Source organism: Bos grunniens, chromosome 7 (assembly GCF_055505025.1).
Source record: "Bos grunniens cultivar Pamir isolate PY7600 chromosome 7, Bosgru_T2T1.0, whole genome shotgun sequence".
In the NCBI taxonomy this organism is placed as follows: domain Eukaryota; kingdom Metazoa; phylum Chordata; class Mammalia; order Artiodactyla; family Bovidae; genus Bos; species Bos grunniens.
This window is the reverse complement of record NC_141171.1, coordinates 38,142,888-38,161,272: the sequence shown is the minus strand read 5'-3', so window position 1 is coordinate 38,161,272 and position 18,385 is coordinate 38,142,888. Positions and strand designations below refer to the sequence as shown.

The window sequence follows — 18,385 nt, the reverse complement described above, 5'->3', positions numbered from 1 at the left end:
TGGGGAATGATGCCTTGCTGCCCCTCCTATGAGCGCAGGTGTCACTCGTGTGCATCAGAAAAGCAGGACAGTCTGGTGCAGACCTCCCGTGAGAGGGCTCAGAGCTGGGTGACTCCCTCCCACCCAGCCCCAGTTTCTTCATCAGGAAAAGACTCTCTACCTCACAAGGGGCGCTGTTGAGGTTTAAGGGGAAAATGAAAAGTGAAAGCTTTTGAAATTAAAAAAAAACAAACAAGACACGCACAATACTGTGAGTTGCATTTATTGTGGTACACACTGTCCAGCTGGCATCTGGGAGCCACAATGCTGGCTGCATACCCGATACCCTGCCCTCCCAGCAGCAGCTCTCAGCATCCCTGGATGGCAGAGCAGCCAGGACTCCAGCAGACGACTATCCCAGAGGGATCTGCAGTGTCACAGGCGCCAAAGCTGTACCTTTCATTGGGCTTGCAGCATTTAAATTTTTTTCATTAGTTAACAACTTAAAAATAGGTCTATTTCACATAAATCCTGAATTCCTGGCTTCTCTGGATTTCTGACATTAGACCTGCATTCCCACTTTATAGCAATTAGCCACAACTAAATGACAGTCACAAAGTTCAGATGGGGATCTATGCTCTGTCAGTCCCCACCATACTCTATTGTATCTCAAGGTACATCATCAACTCAATGGCCCAAATATTTCTCTGGTCACAAAGCAATGTCTCTTTGTGTGGTCTTCAGGGACAGTAGGAAAGTCAGTTGCACTGCAAAGGCCTCACAAGTCAAAGGCCTACTTCATTCATTTATATGACCTACGTGACCTTAAGAGCATCTGAGTTGGAGATCTATGAACTACCCACAAATCCCTTTGATCCACAAAGAGCACCCCCTGGGTGGATGGGTGCACCATTTACTTGCCACACACCCCTTCATGCAGCTAAGAGGCAGAGCTGAGAGCAACAGTCAGACTTCCCAAGTCTGAACTCTTTTCAAAGATCTCAAGTTCCCTGAATCAGAAGCACTGGTAAGCAGGGTGGACACACCAGCCACTTGGCTGTACAAGAGGTTGCAGTGTTAAGTCGCCAGACCCAAGCAAAGCTGTGCTGGAGCGCCCTCTGGTGGTCATGAGGCAGCTCTGCGGGCCACCATTTGATTTCAAGTGAGACCCGGCATCAACCACCATGGGCCCCAAAGCAGGCTCCCCGCCAACCCTATGGGTGCCAAGTTTTTGACTTCCAATTATTTCCTTCCCCAAACTTTCCTGATCTCCATTCCACACCTCAGCCACTCTCCTGGGCACCCATCTCAGTCTCCAGTGGGGTTGGACCCCACCCAAATTGTGTGGCCTCTTCATTTTTCACATCCCTGTGCCTTGCTCCAGGCTTGGCCCATGGCAGCCTCCAGGTGTTTTCAGGGGGAAACCCTACAGCAGAGGGGAGGTCAACCCCAGCCTACAGGGTGAGCAGCACCGGCCAGGTGGGTCTCTCAGAGAACAGGAAGCACGCGGGAGATGATGACGTCCCAAGAGCAGCGGGGGCCGGATGGCCAATCTTCATGAGAAGCTTGGGATCTGGACTTTTACATGAAATATACCACGTTTTAAAGGTTGGTTCAAATGTATATACTACCCAGACCAAGAAAATGCACTGGCGGAGTGGGTCTGGGCCAGGGCCCAAGGTGGAGAGCTCTGCAGCTGACAGAACCTTCAGGACGCTGGGCTGAAGCCACGAGTTTTCAAGGATTTGTTTATTTGAGTAGTTTGTAGCCGTCATCATATTTGATCCTGAGAGGCAAGCAAGGGAGAGAAGATTCTTGGACCCATTTTAGAGTCTGAGACACTGAGGCTGAAGTGGGCTCCTGGAGGGATCACTAGTGAAGAGAATTCTGAGATACGTGAGACCGAGTCCCAGGCAACAGCAGTCCCCAAGCCCACCCCACCTGGCCTGCTCCCTCCTAGCTGGGCCCTTCCTAGTCCCCTGGAGAGCCAACCACCCAACAGCAGCCCAGACGGCGGCTCCCTGTGACACCCACCCTCCGCACACACAGCTCCAGGACAGGCAGCCGGACAGAGCCATGCGGCTCTCCATGGGCGCACAGTGCAGTGGCCCGTGAGCCCCATGTGGGCTTCAGGTCCAAGCAGAAACACCTCCTGCAGCCTTGCCCATTATGGGCAGAGTGGAGGGTCCCTGGGTCAGCCAGGCGAATGGCCATGGCCAGCGTGGCAGCCTCACCAGTTGGCCTTCACTGCCTTGATGTCGCTGACGAGGTTCTGGGCCAGGCAGATGCCAAAGATCTGGAAGACAGAGGGCAGGTGAGGGAGGGGCCACTGGGAGGGCAGACTGCCCGGGACAGAGTGAGGCTGTGCAGGGCCATAGTGGTACCTGGAGAAGGGCGATGCCCACGAAGACCCCTGCCACAACAATCAGGTTGTCCTGCAGCCACTTTTCAAACTGGCCCACGCAGCCTTTGGTGTGGATGAAGCCCTGCTGCTCCAGCTCCTGGGGACAAATGGGCACCAGGCTCAGCTCGGCCCACCCACAGCCACCAGGGGCCCCACCTCAGTCCAGCATACCAAGCCCAGCCAGGCCCAGGGCCTTATACCTTAGCGCCTGCCACCTGGAGCCCCACCAAAGGGCCTTCTCCTCCCTGGGGTCTCAGCACAGACGGCTTCTCCTGTGAGGCCTTCCCTGACTGCCCTGCCCCAACCCCATTACCTCCCTGCTTTTAGCTTCTTCCTAGTACTTAGGTGAAATTGTCACACTGCTGTTCATATTTCATTATCCCTGTCTTCCTGTTTTCTTTCTCTACAGGAGCCCACCACCTTGGGTTCAGCAGTATCAAGACCTCTGCGCCTCCTGGGACTCAGCACTCCCTCCCCACCACCCCCCCACCCCCGCCCCAGGAATCCTTGAGGCCTTTTGGCGCCTTCTTATGAGGGCCCCCCTTCTTATTCTAGTGCCCCTCGTTGCCCCCAGCCCTGTCCCCACCTCTCTCACCAGTTTGAGCCGGACGTCGTAGCCACACTGAGTGTTGAGGACATCCTCCTGAGGAGAAACACGCCAGGGAGCAACTCGGTAGGGGCACCCATGAGGCCTCAGGGGAATCGGATGGAACCATGGATTCCGCCGCGGCCACCGCTCCTCAAGGGAAGCCGGCTAGGACCCCAGCGCCTCTCCCTGTTGCCAAGGCGCATGGCCCAACGCCAGCTTGAACTGCTTCCTTTTTAGGAGCCCTGCCTGCCTATGTGTTGTAAGAATGGGAAGACACCTGGCCCTCAGTGTCCCTGTGCCCTGTGACTGGAGGGATGTCACTGCAAGAAACTTCTGCTCTTAAAGAAAACCATGAACGTTTCAGAACCCCCACCCCTGCCACCCCAGCCTGGTGGGCCAAGAGAAGCAGGCCCCATCCAGCAGGCCTCAACGCCACCCACCGACACAAACTCCCCAGCCCAGCAGGGCTACTACTACACACAAGAGGGCTTCCCCGACATCAGTGGCCCCCAGAGCAGGGCTGAGGCGAGGTGGTGGGCTGGTTCCAGACTGTGCCTGCGTGCTGAGGCCCTGCCCCTCCTCACGAGGCCCCGCCCCTCACCAAGGCACACTCACCGCTGGGTCCCTGACACAGCAGGAGAAGGGCACCCCGCAGCGCTCCCGGCTGGGGTTCAAGTCAGTGCAGTTGAAGTAGATATTGAGGTTCCAGTCGTTGGGCCCTCGGGCTCCGCAGCAAGACCACTAGGGGGTGGGAGGAGAGCCCGGGTGAGCCAGGCCCACCCCAGGAGCCCCATCCTGTTTGGGGACAGGCCCAGGCTGGCTGGCAGTGGCCTGGAGACAGCCAGTCAGGTGGGAACCTCCCCACAGACAGGTCGAGCCTGGGCCCAGGGCCATCAGAGCAGCTCGAGGCTCCTGACCAGGTTGATGGAGGCTAGGGATAGTGGGAAGGGGCTCCTGAGCTTGTCCCCCTAACCCAAGAGAGGCTGAGCAAAGGGAGTGGGCGAGGATGGTGGCCCAAGGACTGTGGCTTCCTCTAGGCCACCTTGAGGGTTGGGAGTTTCAATAAACCCTGCAGAGAGGCTGAAGGCCCCTATCTGTGCCTGGTCTCCCCATACTTGTCCAACAATTTTTACGAAAGATCATCTCTTTTCCTCTTTCCAGGGCCAGGAGAGCAATCCTGCCACCCTCATGACCATGCCCCATCCCACTTCATGGATGCTGCCGTGGGCATCTGTATCCTCATGACTGCTACCCAAGACAATGGGCTACTTCCTTAGGTGGGGCTGTGAAGCAAGCAGCTCACAATCCAGTGGGGAGACAGGCAGCCTTAACTCACTGACACAGCACAGGCTGCCAAATAGCTGGCCCTCGAGGGACCAGCTCGGTGGCAGACACAGGTAGGCCCTGTGGACTGAACAGAGGGAGTGAGGCACAGCCACGCAGCTCTGCCTCCCTCCTCTCTGCTCAGCACCCCTGCTCCCGCTGGAAACCACTGGCTCCTCTCATCACATGCCTGCTCCTTCTCCTCCCCCAGGGCCAGCCCCTAGAGGCCTTCTCCTTCTCCGTGCTTCCCCATTTCAGCCTTTACCACAATTTATAATGCTACACACACACACACGTTTCTTTTGCTTGTTTATCATCTGTCTCTTCCCCCAAATCTCCATCTGCACAAAGTCAGGTCCTAGCTCTTTTTTTGGAGAAGGCAATGGCAACCCATTCTAGTACTCTTGCCTGGAAAACCCCATGGATGGAGAAGCCTGGTAGGCTGCAGTCCATGGGGTCCCGAAGAGTCAGACACAACTGAGTGACTTCACTTTCACTTTTTACTTTCATGCACTGGAGAAGGAAATGGCAGCCCACTTGTGTTCTTGCCTGGAGAATCCCAGGGACAGCGGAGCCTGGTGGGCTGCTGTCTATGGGGTCGCACAGAGTTGGACACAACTGAAGTGACTTAGCAGCTCTTTTTCACCCCTGAATCCCCAGCACCTAGCTCACGACCCAGCACATAGTTGGTCCATCACGATTCTGCATTAAATGAACAAATAAATCACATCCTAACTACCTGGCTCTTCGTTTACTTCTGCCCTGGGTTGAGAGCTCCTCAAAACAGGCACCAGCTCTGGTTCACCTCTGGATCCCAGAGCAGTTCTTGGGGTGGATGGCATCAAAAGAGCATGACTGTTTAAGTGGGTGCAACTATGAGTGTGTGTGACTAAGTGTGTGAGTGGGTGAGAATGTGCAGGCAGAAGGTGTCTAGGATTTCTTGAACTGCTCACTGACTGCTTCTTCACAGGGGTTAGGTATGCAAGCTTAAGAGCAGAGCTTCTGGGCGGTGGGGCAGGTCTCAAACCTGACTAAGTTCAGAGGCCAAACAAATAATATAAATGAGAGAAGAGGGCCAACAGGTATAATAAAATAGAGTGATGGGGATGGTAGCAGAGAGCCTCTATACCAGCAAAGGGGCAGTGGCAATGTAGCCCCGGCCGATACTGTGGGCCCAGCTTAGTGGGAGAAGAAATCTGTATTTTCATGCCACATTTGTTCCTTTAAGTGTGTCCTAAGCCTGGCCTAGGAGCTGCCAGTTTGAAGCCTCCGGCCTCTGCTCCCCAACCCTGCGTCCATGCAGGGTTAGGCACATGGAGATCACCAAGGGCTGGCTTCCTTTCAGATAGGGGGACACCTGGCTCTCTTCCTTGGGGCCTGCCTGGCCTGATAGGCAAGGGAATGGTCCCAGCACACAGGGAACTTGCTCCTTCGTTCATCTGCCTGGCAGGTGCCTCCTGTATGTAACTGGAGCTGGATGCCGGACTTACGTATTCCTGAGCAAAGTCAATGAGGTTCTGGAGGTCAATGTCGTCCCGATAGGCCTTGACATTGTTGTTGATGAAGAGGTTGAGCTGGTCTCGAATCCAGTCCTTGAAGACGAAGGCCAGGATCCCTGTTGCCAGTTCCAGGAAGAAGATGAGGCCAAGGAACACAGAGAACTGGCATGGGGGGCAGACAGACAGAGGGGGTCAGAGATACAGGGCCTGGGGTTGCCACTGAGTGGGGTTTCAACCTCCCTCATCCTGACTCAAGGCAGCCCAGAGTCTCCACCTTCTACCATATTAGTATTGATTTATGATGAAAAAAGATACCACTGTTCTTAACTGCTCTATTGTCTTTGAGAAGCCACCGTCTACACACAACTCCAGTTTCTTTGGTTCAGGAGGAGCCACTTCCATATTGAGGACTAGGCATGCATCAAGAGCCCACCAATCAGAGCACTACCTCCCCTGGGGCCACAGGGATTGGTCCAGAGGCGGCCAATTAGGATTAAGGAGATGCAATTAAAGAACTTTGGCAGAATGGCTGGGAAAGGAGAGACTCACTCAGCCTCCAGCAGAGTTCCTGGGAGGGCGGCTTGAAGCCAATACCTCCGCCCGCCCCCGCGCCCGATTCCTGGACATTTTCCACCCCAAGGGGTCGGAGCCAACTCAGAGGCACAGAGCTGAGAAACAGAGAGGCTAGGCCAAGTGACACTGTGGTGGCCCCTGGATCCAAAGGCACTGGCAGCTAACACATCCCTGGGTTTTCTTAATGCCCATTTTCGCTTAGGGCCCAGGCCACTAGGTTTCGGTCACTTAAAACAGCTGCTGCTGCTGCTTAGTCGCTTCAGTCATGTTCGACTCTGCAACCCTTAGGGACTGTAGCCTTCCAGGCTCCTCTGTCCATGGGATTCTCTAGGCAAGGATACTGGAGTGGGTTGCCATGCCCTCCTCCAGGGGATCTTCCCTACCCAGGGATTGAACCCAGGGCTTCTTTACCGCTGAGCCACCAGGGAAGCCCCACTTACAACAGAGGATCCTATAAATGTATTAATAATACAAATCTGGTGACCACTGTTAAAATTACACAATAATAAAACTACCATTATTAAGCATGAACTATATGTAAGAAGTGCATGGGAGGAGGTTGGGGTCCCCAGTGAATCTAGGTGGGTGGGCACTCACAAATTTGAGCAGGAAGGTGTTCTCCCGGAGGGCCCCAATGCAGCCGGCAAAGCCCAGCACGGACATGACGCCTCCAACCACCACAAACAGCCACACAGGGTCAAGGCCTCCCAGATCTGTCAGTGCCGAGATGTTGGAGAGAACGCCCTGTGCAGGGGGAGCAGAGGCAAGTAGAGGGGGACTGGCCCTCCCACCATCTCAGCCCATAGCAGCCCTGCACCATATCCCACTGCCTTACCTTCTCACTCCAGGCCCAGAGACCGATGGCCAGGAACAGGGCCCCCAGCACCTGCAAGAGCAGCAGCAAAGAGCTGAAGGCTAGGCACCAACATTCTTTCCCATCCCCAGCAGAGCCCCCTCCCTGCTGGTGCTCAGGCTCTTCAGGAAGCCACAGGGAAAGAGAGAAAGAGGGGAAAGCGCTGTAAATGGGATCCAGGGTCTTCTCCATCTTTCTAAGACTGCATCTCAGTGTTTCTTCCCACAGGGCACAGCTTGAACACTGAACCCTCCCCAGCCCTAAGAAGGGATCCCTTCTTGGAACTTCAGAATTGGAGCAGAGGAGGGCCAAAACAATCCCACCAAGCAGCAGCGACTGGTTCCTGAGCCTCTTCCCTCACCTCAGGCCTATGGTAGGATTCCAGGCTCCTGGCATCCTCTCCAGTATCCTCCCAAGTCTGGTCCTCCTGCTTCCCTGCAATTCTGTGACTGCCACTCTACTCCCGTCCCACCTTTCCAACCTCCATCTGCCAGAGTACATCTTGGCAGCTCATAGCCAAAGATCTCTGAACGACCAGGAATCCCAGTGAAGAGCTAGATCAGCAGAGGGGCCCTGGGCTAGGCCTCCTAACCACCACCCACCATCCCACCTCATCTCCGTGCTAGGATGAGCCCGGGATGTTCAGGGCAGCTGCCTGAACCCAAGCAGGACATCTAGTCTCAGAGGGAGAGCGCCCCTCCTGCCCAAGCGAGGCCATGACCCTACCTCTTCAGACCTCTGTCTCCCACCTGCTTTCTCTACAGGCTCCCTCCCTGCCTCAGCGCAGAGCCTCAGTCAACTCCACCCCTGGCCAGCCACCTTTAGCACCCACCCCTTTCTGACCCCAGGCTCCTCTCACTGCTGTACTCTTTTTCTAGAAATATTTTTCCTTCCCTCCCCTACACTAGATCTGGGATGTGAAACCAAACCTCACTTCTCCTGCCTCATCCCATCTGACCTGCCCATGGCCTTTAGACAGGTGAATGATTACTACTTTCTCTTTTTTAAACCTCCCCATGGTTAACGCAATGCCATTCCTCCTCCAGCCCTTTCTCAGCCTCCCTCCTACAAGTCTTTGCTTCACTGGTGCCATGCACAAGGCCACCCCCTCCTCCACCAGGTTCCAACCTCAACCTCCAACCTACCCTTCCTCTTCTCAAACTCATCTTTCACCTCATCATGACACTGGCAATCTCCCAATCTCCACCCAAACCTCTCGCTGGCTCTAGAGCCCTTAGCCCACCTGCCTGCTGCAAAAGCCTCCGCGTTCCAGGCTCCATCTCATGCACCGAAAATACATCAGTGAAAAGGGCACATGAGCTCTCAGCCTTCGTGGAGTTTACACTCCAGTGGGGGAAACCCATAGTGAGCAAACAAGGTAGTTTCAGATACCAACAGAGCCTTTACAGAAAATCAAACAGGGTGATGTGATGGGAAGTGATGTGACGGGAAGTGATGGGAGCATGTTTCAGTTAGGGAGCATGGTGACATTTTAGCTGAGGCCTGAATGATGAAACGGGGCATTGAAGAGAAAACAATTCCAGGCAGTACTGAATTCCAGGTAGAAGTACTGAATTCCAGGCAGAAGTACTGAATTCCAGGCGGAAGTACTGAATTCCAGGCGGAAGTACTGAATTCCAGGCAGAAGTACTGGCAAAGGCCTAGTGGTAAGATCATGGTTGGTGGGGCAAGGGACAAACTGAAGACATGAAGCCAGACACCGCAGGGTGCTCTGGGCCAGTCCTGTCAATTCAGCCTGATAACTTCCCCTGAAACCTTCCTCACCTTGTCCACCCGCCATCACCCCTCCTTTGCCCTAGCCCGCCTCCCTGGTCTCCTTGCCCATGGCAGTCAGGCAGATCTGCCTCTAATACAGAAGCCAAAACAAATCCATCCCCACTGCCCTCAACATGAAACTCAAACTGCCCCACCCTGGGGCCTTTCACACTTGGAGTCCCATCCTGGGGAACCCTGGAACAAGCCTGGGTCTCTCATGCTTCTCCCCCGCTGACATTTGGCAGCTCCCTCTGCTCAGTGCTCTGCCTCACTTCCACCTACTGCCCACTGAGCTGTCACCTTGGCTCTGCACTTACTGGCTGTGTGACTCTGGGTTAAATGACTTAACCTCTCTGTGCCTGTTCCTTCACCTATAAAATGTAGATTATAATTAAAGTAACTGTGAGAATACAGTAAGTTATAATTCATGTCATCTGCCTAACAGCCCTGAGGAGCAGGCTTCATCATCCCCCACTCCCTGTTAGGGAAGCTGAAGCCCAGAGAGAAGTGACTTGCCCACTGTCTCACAGATAGGCTGGAGACAACCAGAGCCCCAGACTTTCCCACCAGACCAGCTCTCTGCACATGGCCCACACTCTTGAGGCTGTGGCACTGCAGGGGCCAAAGGACACCCACACTGCCGGAGCAGCTTGTGGGCAGAGGGCAGTGCCACTGATTCCTGCTAAACAAAACTGAGTGGGCCTGACATTCTGACCAAGGCGTCAGGAGTAGAGACTGAAGAGTCAGCAAGTAGCCTTGGAGAGATAGGATGGGGGAGGGAGAAGGGAAAGATGACTTGGCAACCCCAGGGATAAGGATTCCACCCTGGGAGGAGCACCAGCAGTTCCCTTCTCCACACAGAGACAGCCTGGCCCTGACACCTCGATTTGCTCAGCTGTGGAATGCTGAATTCTGTTCCCCAAGGCCAGCTCTCCCGGCCTTTCATTAGGGAATATCCCCCTGTCCTCGGCCGAGAACTAGGGCGACTGGCCCTCCTTGCCTGCAGGCCTCTTAGTTTGGGGGTGGGAGTTTGACCTATTCCCGCCCCCCGCCTCGCCCCCCACCTCTTTATAGGGGCTTAAGGCGAAGCGGTAGGCCCAGGTACTGGAGCGGTAAAAGGGCTGGAGAGGGAATCCTGCCCTTCGCGGAGGCTTTCCATAGGGACATCGGCAAAACCAGAGGTGGGGCTCCGCGGACCCCTTACACCGCAGGGTAAGGGAGGCAGAGAGGGCGACCCGCACCAAGCAGGGCCGCGGGGTCTTCACCGAAACATCTCCCATTTCTCCGCTGACCCCTGAAAAGACCCCGGAAGACTACCCCTCCCCATCCTACAACCGCAGTGGCTCGGACCCGCCCCTGGAATCCGGGCCTCTCTAATTCCCTCAGGTGCTCCAGAGGGTGGGCGTGGAGGTGGGAAGGGGAGGAAGAAGTTAGGGGACGGTCCCAAGGCCTTGTGGCAGAGTGTCTCCCCCTAGTAGGAGACTGAGCCTCCTCCTTTCGCCAGCCCCTGCACAGGGCCCAGAACCCACCCCGCGCTCACCCAGAAGACGATGTTGAAGCCAAACAGGAAGTATTTCCCGCAGCAGCCGACCTCGGGTTCCTGGAAGTGCTGGTGCTTGCCGGGCATGGTGAGTGGCCGCACGCCGGCCCGGGAACCGGGCCCGGAGGCTGGGCCCAGCCCTCAGCGGGCCGCCCTGGGCTAGAGCCGCCCGGGGCCTAGCCCGGCGGCTGCGGCTTCATGGCCGCGGCCACACAGAGAGCCCGTCGGGCCCCGCCCGCCCCGCAGGGACCGCCCCCGGCTCCGGAACAGCCCCCGCTCCGTCCACTCAGAGCCCCTCCTCTATGCCTGATTCCGCCCCGCCCGAGGCTCCGCCCCTAGCCCCCGCTCAGTCCCCTTTGGAGCCCCGCCTCTGGGTCTGTCTCCGCCCCCTCCCGACTGTTCCCCTCTGGGCCTCGCCCCCATAGAGGCACACCACCCCAAGTCCAGGCCCCTCCCCACTGCCCGACTCAGTCCCCTCGGAGCCCCGCCTCTAGGCCTGACTCCGCCCCTTACACTTGCTGCTGCAGCGTCCCTCGGACCCACCTCAGATGCTTGCGGAAAGCTCCGCAAGTCGCAGGCACGGGAGACCCCTAGTTCCCCCCACACCACAAGGATCAGTACCAGCGCCACCCCAACGCCCGGCCTTGCGGTCGGTGCCCATCCCTGAAGAGGAGTAACGACCGCGTTGGTGAGCGAACAGAATAGTTATATGGATGGTGCATATACACGTGCAGGACGTTTTATTACAGGGGAGTCGAATCAGAAGTGCTTCTCACTCGGAAATTCAGTTCTGTCTCTACTGGTTCAAACTCTGACTGGATGACACCTGGGTCTTGTGAGGGCTGCGCCTGCTGCTCCCTGCCCCTTCAGTTTTGCCGGGAGGCCATATATCGCAGCCCCCAGTTCAAACCCCTTTGGTGGTTGAAACAGCGCCCCGCACCTTCTAACCCCTCTTCCCCATACCAGCGTCTGCCTTGATCAGGCTCCTTGTTACCGAAGGGGTCTCACATGAGCCCTCTCAAGGCAAGACTGGAGCAGACCAAGGTTTAGGGGGTCGAGTTTTAGAGTCCTCTTTAAAAATAATTCCAATTTTGGGCTTCCTTGCTGGCTCAGTGATAAAGAATCCTCCTGCCAATTCAGGAGACCCAGGTTCGATCCCTGATCTGGGAAGATCCCACATGCCACGGAGCAACTAAGTTCGCGCGCCACAACTATTGAGCCTGTGCTCTAGAGCCCCAGAGCTGCAACTGCTGAGGCTGGCGCGCCTGGAGCCCATACTCCACAAGGAAGCCACCACAGTGAGAAGCCTGTACCCTGCAACCAGAGAGTAGCCCCCTCTACTCTCAGAGAAAAACCCACACAGCAACAAAGATCCAGCACAGCCAAAATAAATTACTTTAAACAAAAACTGAATTTAAAAAAAATCTTGTTTAAAGTATTTGTTTAGAACAGGAAGAGAAAAGGGCTTAAGCTTCACCTTCTGGTTAATCCACCTCTGGCAGAGCCACAGTAAGGCCTGATCACCTCTCCTGGGCCAGGCCCTCATCAACCCCACCCCTCTACTCTAGGGACCCACACACAGCTGACTGATAAACATAGGCTCCACGGCTACAAATCTAGTGAGAGGCAACCCATAAAAGTTTTTAAAGCAGAGTGATCACTCAGAGCCCCCACTCCTGTCCCTGAGCTCCAGCTCTGTCAGCAGCCTTGAACCCACCCCCCCAAATGGAAGAGACTGGCCTTCAGAACACCTAACTTCTTTCCCCAAGGTGGGGGGCGTGGAGTTAGTCCTGAATCCTAGGATTCTCTCCTGTTCTCTTTTCACTTGCCATCCCACCTCCTCTACCAATGACTCACCTCACCACACTGTACCCAACCCAGCCCCCCAGGGTTAAAAAGCCCAGGTTTTCTCCACCTTTCCACTGCCCTGGGCCCTCAAGTTGGTTACTCACCCCTAGGCCTGAGCCCCAGGATAGGGGAGAAACATGCCACCTGCCCTCAGCCCAGCCCAGCCCCCTTGAGAAATAAATACACACAGCAATGGGAGGCTCAGGGTCCTCTCACACCACAAATTTGTTCTTGGCTAAGGAGTTGCTCTTGGTGGCTGTGTCTGCGTGGGCCTGGTACCCAATGATGGTCTTTGTGGAGAGGCCCAGGCGCTCTTTGTAGACACGCCTGGGAGGTAAGTGGGAGAGGAAAGGAGACAGGAAGTCAGCAGCGGGTCCTGCAGTTAACATGGGACCATGGGTCCTGTGCCCAGAGCCCCTACCCTGGTTCCAGCCACAGTAACTCCTGTTGTATGTGTCTTACCTGAGTGGAAACACGAAATGTGACTAATGCAAAAGAAAAGATATCTGCAAGAAATAGTTGGAAATCTAGACTCCACACCCTTTGCACAAGTTGTGGAAGAAAGAAGGGAGAGACAGCATGGAGTATTCTAGAGGTCTCCCTTGCAGGCCAAGCCATTCCCCTTCCACCTTCTCCCCTAGAAGAGGCTCAGCCCCCACCCTGTGCCAGAGATACCCCTCACCCAATGTGTAGCACGCCTTCCTGGTTCTCTGCCTCCCGTGTCCACACAGCAATCTTGTCCCCCTTGGCTCGGATGTTGATGACGGCCCCACATACTTCCTGGCTGTGCTCCCCAAAGCTCTCCCCGATGAGACACAGCAGCTGGACCCAAGAAGGAGGGGGATGAGGCCTCCTGGTGGGCACAGACTGCCCCCACCATCCTTGAGACCACTGCTACCACACCAGCCCAGCCTCTTCCCTTGGGAACCCTCCCCACCCAGCCTCCTGCCCAACCCCCCACTCACTGTCTCCAGCCACAGGTGGTCCAGCTCAATGTGGCGCTGCTGCTTTGTGAGGCTGACCAGCCAGCGGCCACCCCGCTTATTCCTGCTGTCTTCCCACATGGGCTTAATGCCATCCTGGGAGGCAGGTTGGTGAATCAACAACCTCCCTTTGTTCGAAGGGAAGGGAGTGCCTGGCCACCTCCCCAGGCCCTGCTCCAGCCCCTCCACAGACTAGATCTTCTGTCTTCACCCTTCAGTACAAGCAGGGTCAGCCCTGCAGACCCTCCTGTGAGCTCCCATGGGCCCCTAAGCCTCAATATAGGTCACCTCACATAGCCTTGCATAGATGTGTGTTTGTCTCCTTTGCTGAACCAAGATCCTTGAGATGAGAGTTCAGATGGGGGTGATTAAAGGGAGTGTCTGGGGCAACCCCAGTGTGGCCAGGGACAGACATCCCAGGCTCGCTGGGCATGAGTCACCTAGGAAAATCTGCAAACGTGGATGTCAGGGCCCCACTGCCCAGCCCCTCCAAGGACAGGCCTGGACATTGACGAGTGTCCTCAGGCAATCCTGATACAGTCCCCAAGTTAAAGAGCCAGGCCAGAAACCTAGACCCTCTTCGTTGCTCCCCCTTGTTCCCCCCTCCCCTGTTCTTCAAGATGGGACTCAGGTCTGACACTCTGCCCCAGCTTTTGGACAGCAGTCCTCCAACTGGAAGTTATACTTGGCTCCAAGGAAGGCTGTCCTCAGTACCGCACTGTCAAACCCTCTGTGAGGGAGGAAGCTTGGAAGAAACCAGCCCCACTGTGTCCCAGGGAGTGGGGGAAGCCGAGCTTACCTTGAACAGGGCATAGTCACAGCCAGAAGAGAGCTTACTGGCCAGCTGGATATTATTATATATCCTGGAGAGAGATCCCCACCCCAGGCTGAAAGGCCAAGCTTTTTAGGGCCTGGTTTCAACTGGCCTCAGATCCCTCAACTTCCTACCCCACTGCTTTCCACCCACCTTCCAGCCTCCAAGCCTTAGCTCATACTGGTGCCCCTTGCCAAAAACTTCCATCCCCATCTACCCAGACACTCAAATCCCACCTTCTCACCCACCCCTAGGGTTTGTGAAGCACCTTGCAGACCCCCTCACTGCATCACCACAGATGAAACAGTCTGAAACTCATTCAGTAGCTGAGACAAGCTCAGAGAGGGGAAGGAACTCGCCTAGGGTCATAAGGCATAAGGCAGCAGAGTCATGGTCAACTTCTTGCTTCTCCCACTTCCCAGGCTTTCTCCCTGAGTCCCAGGGAGGCTTGGGGGCAGGGGCTGTGACCCAGCCCAAACTCCCCGCCACTTCCCTGCAGAGCCCACCAAGCTCCAGCCCTAGGAAGGGCTGGGAAAGTGATGTAGGCAGCAGCTCCCTGGAGGGGTGGGGTCTGGGAAGGATCTGCAGCTAAGGCCCCCTGACCTCAGCCTCCTCCATGAGGGACAAACACTCACGCCCAGAAGTCCTCCACGGTGTTGAACTTGGTGACCCGATGCAGGTTGTTCTGCCAGGCTCGGCTGCGGTCATTCTTGAAGAACCACAGAGCCCACCTGGAGAGTGGGGGAGGGGGCAGGAGGAAGCAAGAGTGCATCCATCTGTCTGCCCCACCCTACCTCCACAGCAGTAGGTTGGCCCAGAAGTCCTGCTCCTTCCCGAGCCAACAGGGAGGTAGGGTTTGTAGCACCTGCCCCACAAGGTGATGGGGACAGTGATCCTGCTGGTGGAGCCTTTAACTCGGAATCTCAGCTGGATTAAGGCTGAAAGGGCCAGCAGGGCCCAAGTCTTAGGGCAGCTCTGGCCTTTCCCAGACGAGGAAGTGAGGTCAAAGCCAAAGGTAGGGCCTGCCCTACCTGTTGAGCAGCGGGTGTAAGTCCGGCTTGCCCTCCTCCGGGGTCTTCCTCAGAGCCTCCTCTCCCACGCACGGCCCCGCGCCTGCCTCCTCCTCCTCTTTCTCACCCTCTTTCTTCCACTTTTGGATCCCATCCTCAGCCTCTTCAGCCTGACCAAGGAGAGGAGTCAAGCTGGGCGGTGAGCCCCGGCCCTCGCTGCCCAAGGGGGCAGATGGGTGGACTTACAGGGCGGGCGGCAGCCATGCTGTAGCCTGGGCTCCACGGGCACCCAGCCATCCGAGGGGGCCTCCAGCTGCCAGCCTTAAACCCACCATCGCCCCGCCCCGCTCACCCAGGGCAGGCGACTGGGAGGAGCCAGCGTGGGGGTGGGGCGTGGGGTGTTCCGAGGAGGAAGGGCTTATACTATTATTTCCATCAGCAAGCATTTAGTGAGCACCTTTTGCATGCAGGCTGGGGTCTGGGGACACAGCTGTGACCAGGCAGACCTAGCCTCAGCCCATATGGCACTGGTCATTTGGGGGCTGAGACAGGATGGCAAGGGTCAGTATTAGGGGTTTGCCCTTAGTGAAACCACATCCCACCAAGGGTAGACCCTGAATTTAAAGCAGATTGACCCAGAAATGGCAGAAGGTGGAGGGGAGCAGGGCTGGGCCAGGTCAGAGACAATACAGACATTGTGGTGTCTCCCTTTGGGCTCTGCTGTCATTCACCCCTCAATTTTTGCCAGCAATGTCATTTGACACAGGCATGTATCTAGTCTCTGGAAACATCTGTGGGTTTTCTTTTTTATGTGATTATTTAGAAACAAGAAGCTTGTATATTAGAAATCCACATTTTGAAATTTTAGGTTTGGCAACACCGGGGCCTCCTTCTCCCAATCTGTTGCAGCCAGTGCTGCCTTTTGGAAGAGCAAATGCAGATCCACATGGCCCCTGTACCCACTGCACTCATGTTCCTTCCCTCCCGTCCACCTGAGCATTCTCCACCTGGCCATGGTTGGCAAGGGCCAGTGCACCTGTCCACAGCTGGAGTCAAGTCCTCCTTGCCCCCACCTCAGCCAAGTACACGAACCTCATTGAGTCTCAGTCTTCCTCTCTGTAAAATTGGAACATTAATGAAACACAACTCAGAAGCTTACTGTATTAAGTGATATAAAACAAGTCCACAAAACAAGGCCTGCTCAGTGGTCAATAGCAGTCAGCTGAGGGCCTCCCCAGGGTGGAGGAGGGACCGGGGAAGTGAAGGAGGGAAAGCTGGATATTGTTTCCCCGCCTTCTGAACAGCAGCCTTTTCTGCAGGGGCTGAAACCTCCCCAAGTTTCTCAAGGTTTCTCACACTCCCCTTGGCCCAGCTCTGTAAGAGACCAGTGTCTTCCCCTCTGCCACACACAGGAGAGCCATGGGTGACAGTTAATATCTGTTCAACCCACATCTCTAAGCTCCAGCTGGTGCTGCCAGGCCTGTGAGGGGCTGGGTGCTGGGAGGCACTGAGGAGCAGAAGATGAGTGGCCCTTGTGCTCTGGTCTATCGGGGGGCAAACACCAGGTCATCTCACAAAGACCTGTGTCACAGCAAACGCAAGCCTCTGAAGGAAACGGATTCACAGATGGGAGAAGACCAAGTCCATGACCTGAACTGGGGGCTTAGAGCAGCACTTCTCAAGAGCATGGATCAGAATCACCTGCAAGGCTTGCTAAATAGTGACCGCTGCACTCTGCCTCTGAGGTGGCGCTAGTGGTAAAGAACCTGCCTGCCAATGCAGGATATGATATGTAAGAGATGTGAGTTCGATCCCTGGGTCAGGAAGATCTGGAGGAGGGCATGGCAACTCCAGCATTCTTGCATGGAGAATCCCATGGACAGAGGAGCCTGATGGGCTACAGTCCATGGGGTCGCGAAGAGTCAGACAGGACTGAAGTGACTTAGCACAAACAAATGAATACCTGGCTTGGCTTGAGAACTGGCATTTCTAACAAGTTCCTGGATGAGCTGGTCAGGAACCTCATTTTGAGAACTACCAACTCAGAGGCAGTTCACAGAAGAGGTGATGTTTGAGCAAGAGTTAATGAGCCTGGTGGAGAAGGGTATCTCTGGGAGTGGAAGCGGCATGTGCAGAGGCTCTGGGGCAAAGGGAACATGAGGTACTGGAGGAAGAGAATAAAGACCACTGCAGCTGACCCCTAAAGGGGAAAAGATGGTGAGTCTTGATGTTAGGAGAGTGGAGAGCCATCAGGTGCTTCAAGGTCTGGGGAGGTAATCAGATGGGCTTTCTAGCAAGTTCTCTGGCTGCTGTGTAGGAAACAGACCTTGCTCAATTAAGAGTGAATGGAAGGAGATCTATCTGGATGCAAACACGGTTGTCCAGGTGACAAATGGGGCAGCTGGGAAGATGAGGGAATATGGATTTCAGAGGTATTTAGAAGGAAGACTCAGTGGTGTTTGGTGGTTGATAGGCTCAGGAGGGCCTTCCCTGGTGGCTCAGATGGTAAAGAATATGCCTGCAGTGCAGGAGATCCAGGTTTGATCCCTGGGTAGGGAAGATCCCCTGAAGGAGGGCATGGCAACCCACTCCAGTTTTCTTGTCTGGAGAGCTCCATGGATAGAGGAGCCCGGCAGGCTACAGTCCATGTGTCACAAAGAGTCAGACATGACTGAGCAACTAACACACACAAACACACAGGCTCTGGAGAGGTGGGCATGGAGCCCGGCTTCCTGTTGCTGTATAATAAACTACCCCAAATCCAGTGACTTAAAACCACAATAATCACTTGTTTTGCTCACAGATCTGCAATTTGGGTGGCACTTGATAGGGATGGTCCATCTCTACTCCAAAGCCCTGTCGACTGGAGTGGCTCACAGGTGGGACTGGGGCTGTCTGCTCACTCTAGCGGGGCAGTCTTCGCTGGCTCTCAGATGGAACCTCAGCTGGGGTGTCAACCGGGATAGCTCTCTGTGGCCTCTCCACGTGACCACTTGGCTTCCTCGTGGCACAATGGCTGGGTTCCCAGGATAAGTGTCCCAAGAGATGAGAGGCAGAAGCTGCCTGTTTCTTAAGGCACCAGCCTGAAACCTGGCACAGCTTCACCACCACTGTAATCTGTTAGCGTCCCAGGGTCCATGTCCAAGGCACTGTTTTAGGCACTGAAGAACACAGGTGTGAACAAAATTTCTCTT

The 18,385-nt window shown here is 55.5% G+C and overlaps 2 protein-coding genes across 12 annotated transcripts; both read right to left on the bottom strand.

Moving 5' to 3' along the window:
* Positions 1-246: 246 nt before the first annotated feature.
* On the bottom strand, positions 247-10,759 carry TSPAN17 (tetraspanin 17). 5 transcript variants are annotated; one of them, XM_086410829.1, is made up of 9 exons: positions 10,537-10,759; positions 7,203-7,253; positions 6,965-7,111; positions 5,786-5,956; positions 3,588-3,713; positions 2,970-3,026; positions 2,364-2,480; positions 2,214-2,275; positions 247-1,765 (listed from the first exon to the last, which is right to left on the bottom strand). In XM_086410829.1, exons 1-9 carry the CDS (start codon positions 10,621-10,623, stop codon positions 1,729-1,731), a joined length of 855 nt encoding a protein of 284 aa, XP_086266955.1. In that variant the 5' UTR covers positions 10,624-10,759; the 3' UTR covers positions 247-1,728. The 5 variants fall into 5 exon arrangements, with proteins under 5 accessions (XP_086266955.1, XP_086266956.1, XP_086266958.1 ...); XM_086410830.1 differs by having other exon boundaries at positions 2,979-3,026; XM_086410832.1 differs by having other exon boundaries at positions 250-1,744; positions 2,212-2,275.
* Positions 10,760-11,928: 1,169 nt separating this feature from the next.
* EIF4E1B (eukaryotic translation initiation factor 4E family member 1B) lies at positions 11,929-15,580 on the bottom strand. Of its 7 annotated transcripts, none has more exons than XM_086410838.1 (7): positions 15,438-15,579; positions 15,213-15,361; positions 14,817-14,912; positions 14,167-14,230; positions 13,350-13,463; positions 13,067-13,206; positions 11,929-12,711 (listed from the first exon to the last, which is right to left on the bottom strand). In XM_086410838.1, the coding sequence occupies exons 1-7, from the start codon at positions 15,486-15,488 to the stop codon at positions 12,597-12,599; spliced, it is 729 nt and encodes a 242-aa protein (XP_086266964.1). In that variant the 5' UTR covers positions 15,489-15,579; the 3' UTR covers positions 11,929-12,596. The 7 variants fall into 7 exon arrangements, with proteins under 7 accessions (XP_086266964.1, XP_086266961.1, XP_086266962.1 ...); XM_086410835.1 differs by having other exon boundaries at positions 12,402-12,711; positions 13,067-13,251; positions 14,167-14,254; positions 15,438-15,580; XM_086410836.1 differs by having other exon boundaries at positions 12,402-12,711; positions 13,067-13,251; positions 15,438-15,580.
* Positions 15,581-18,385: the final 2,805 nt, after the last annotated feature.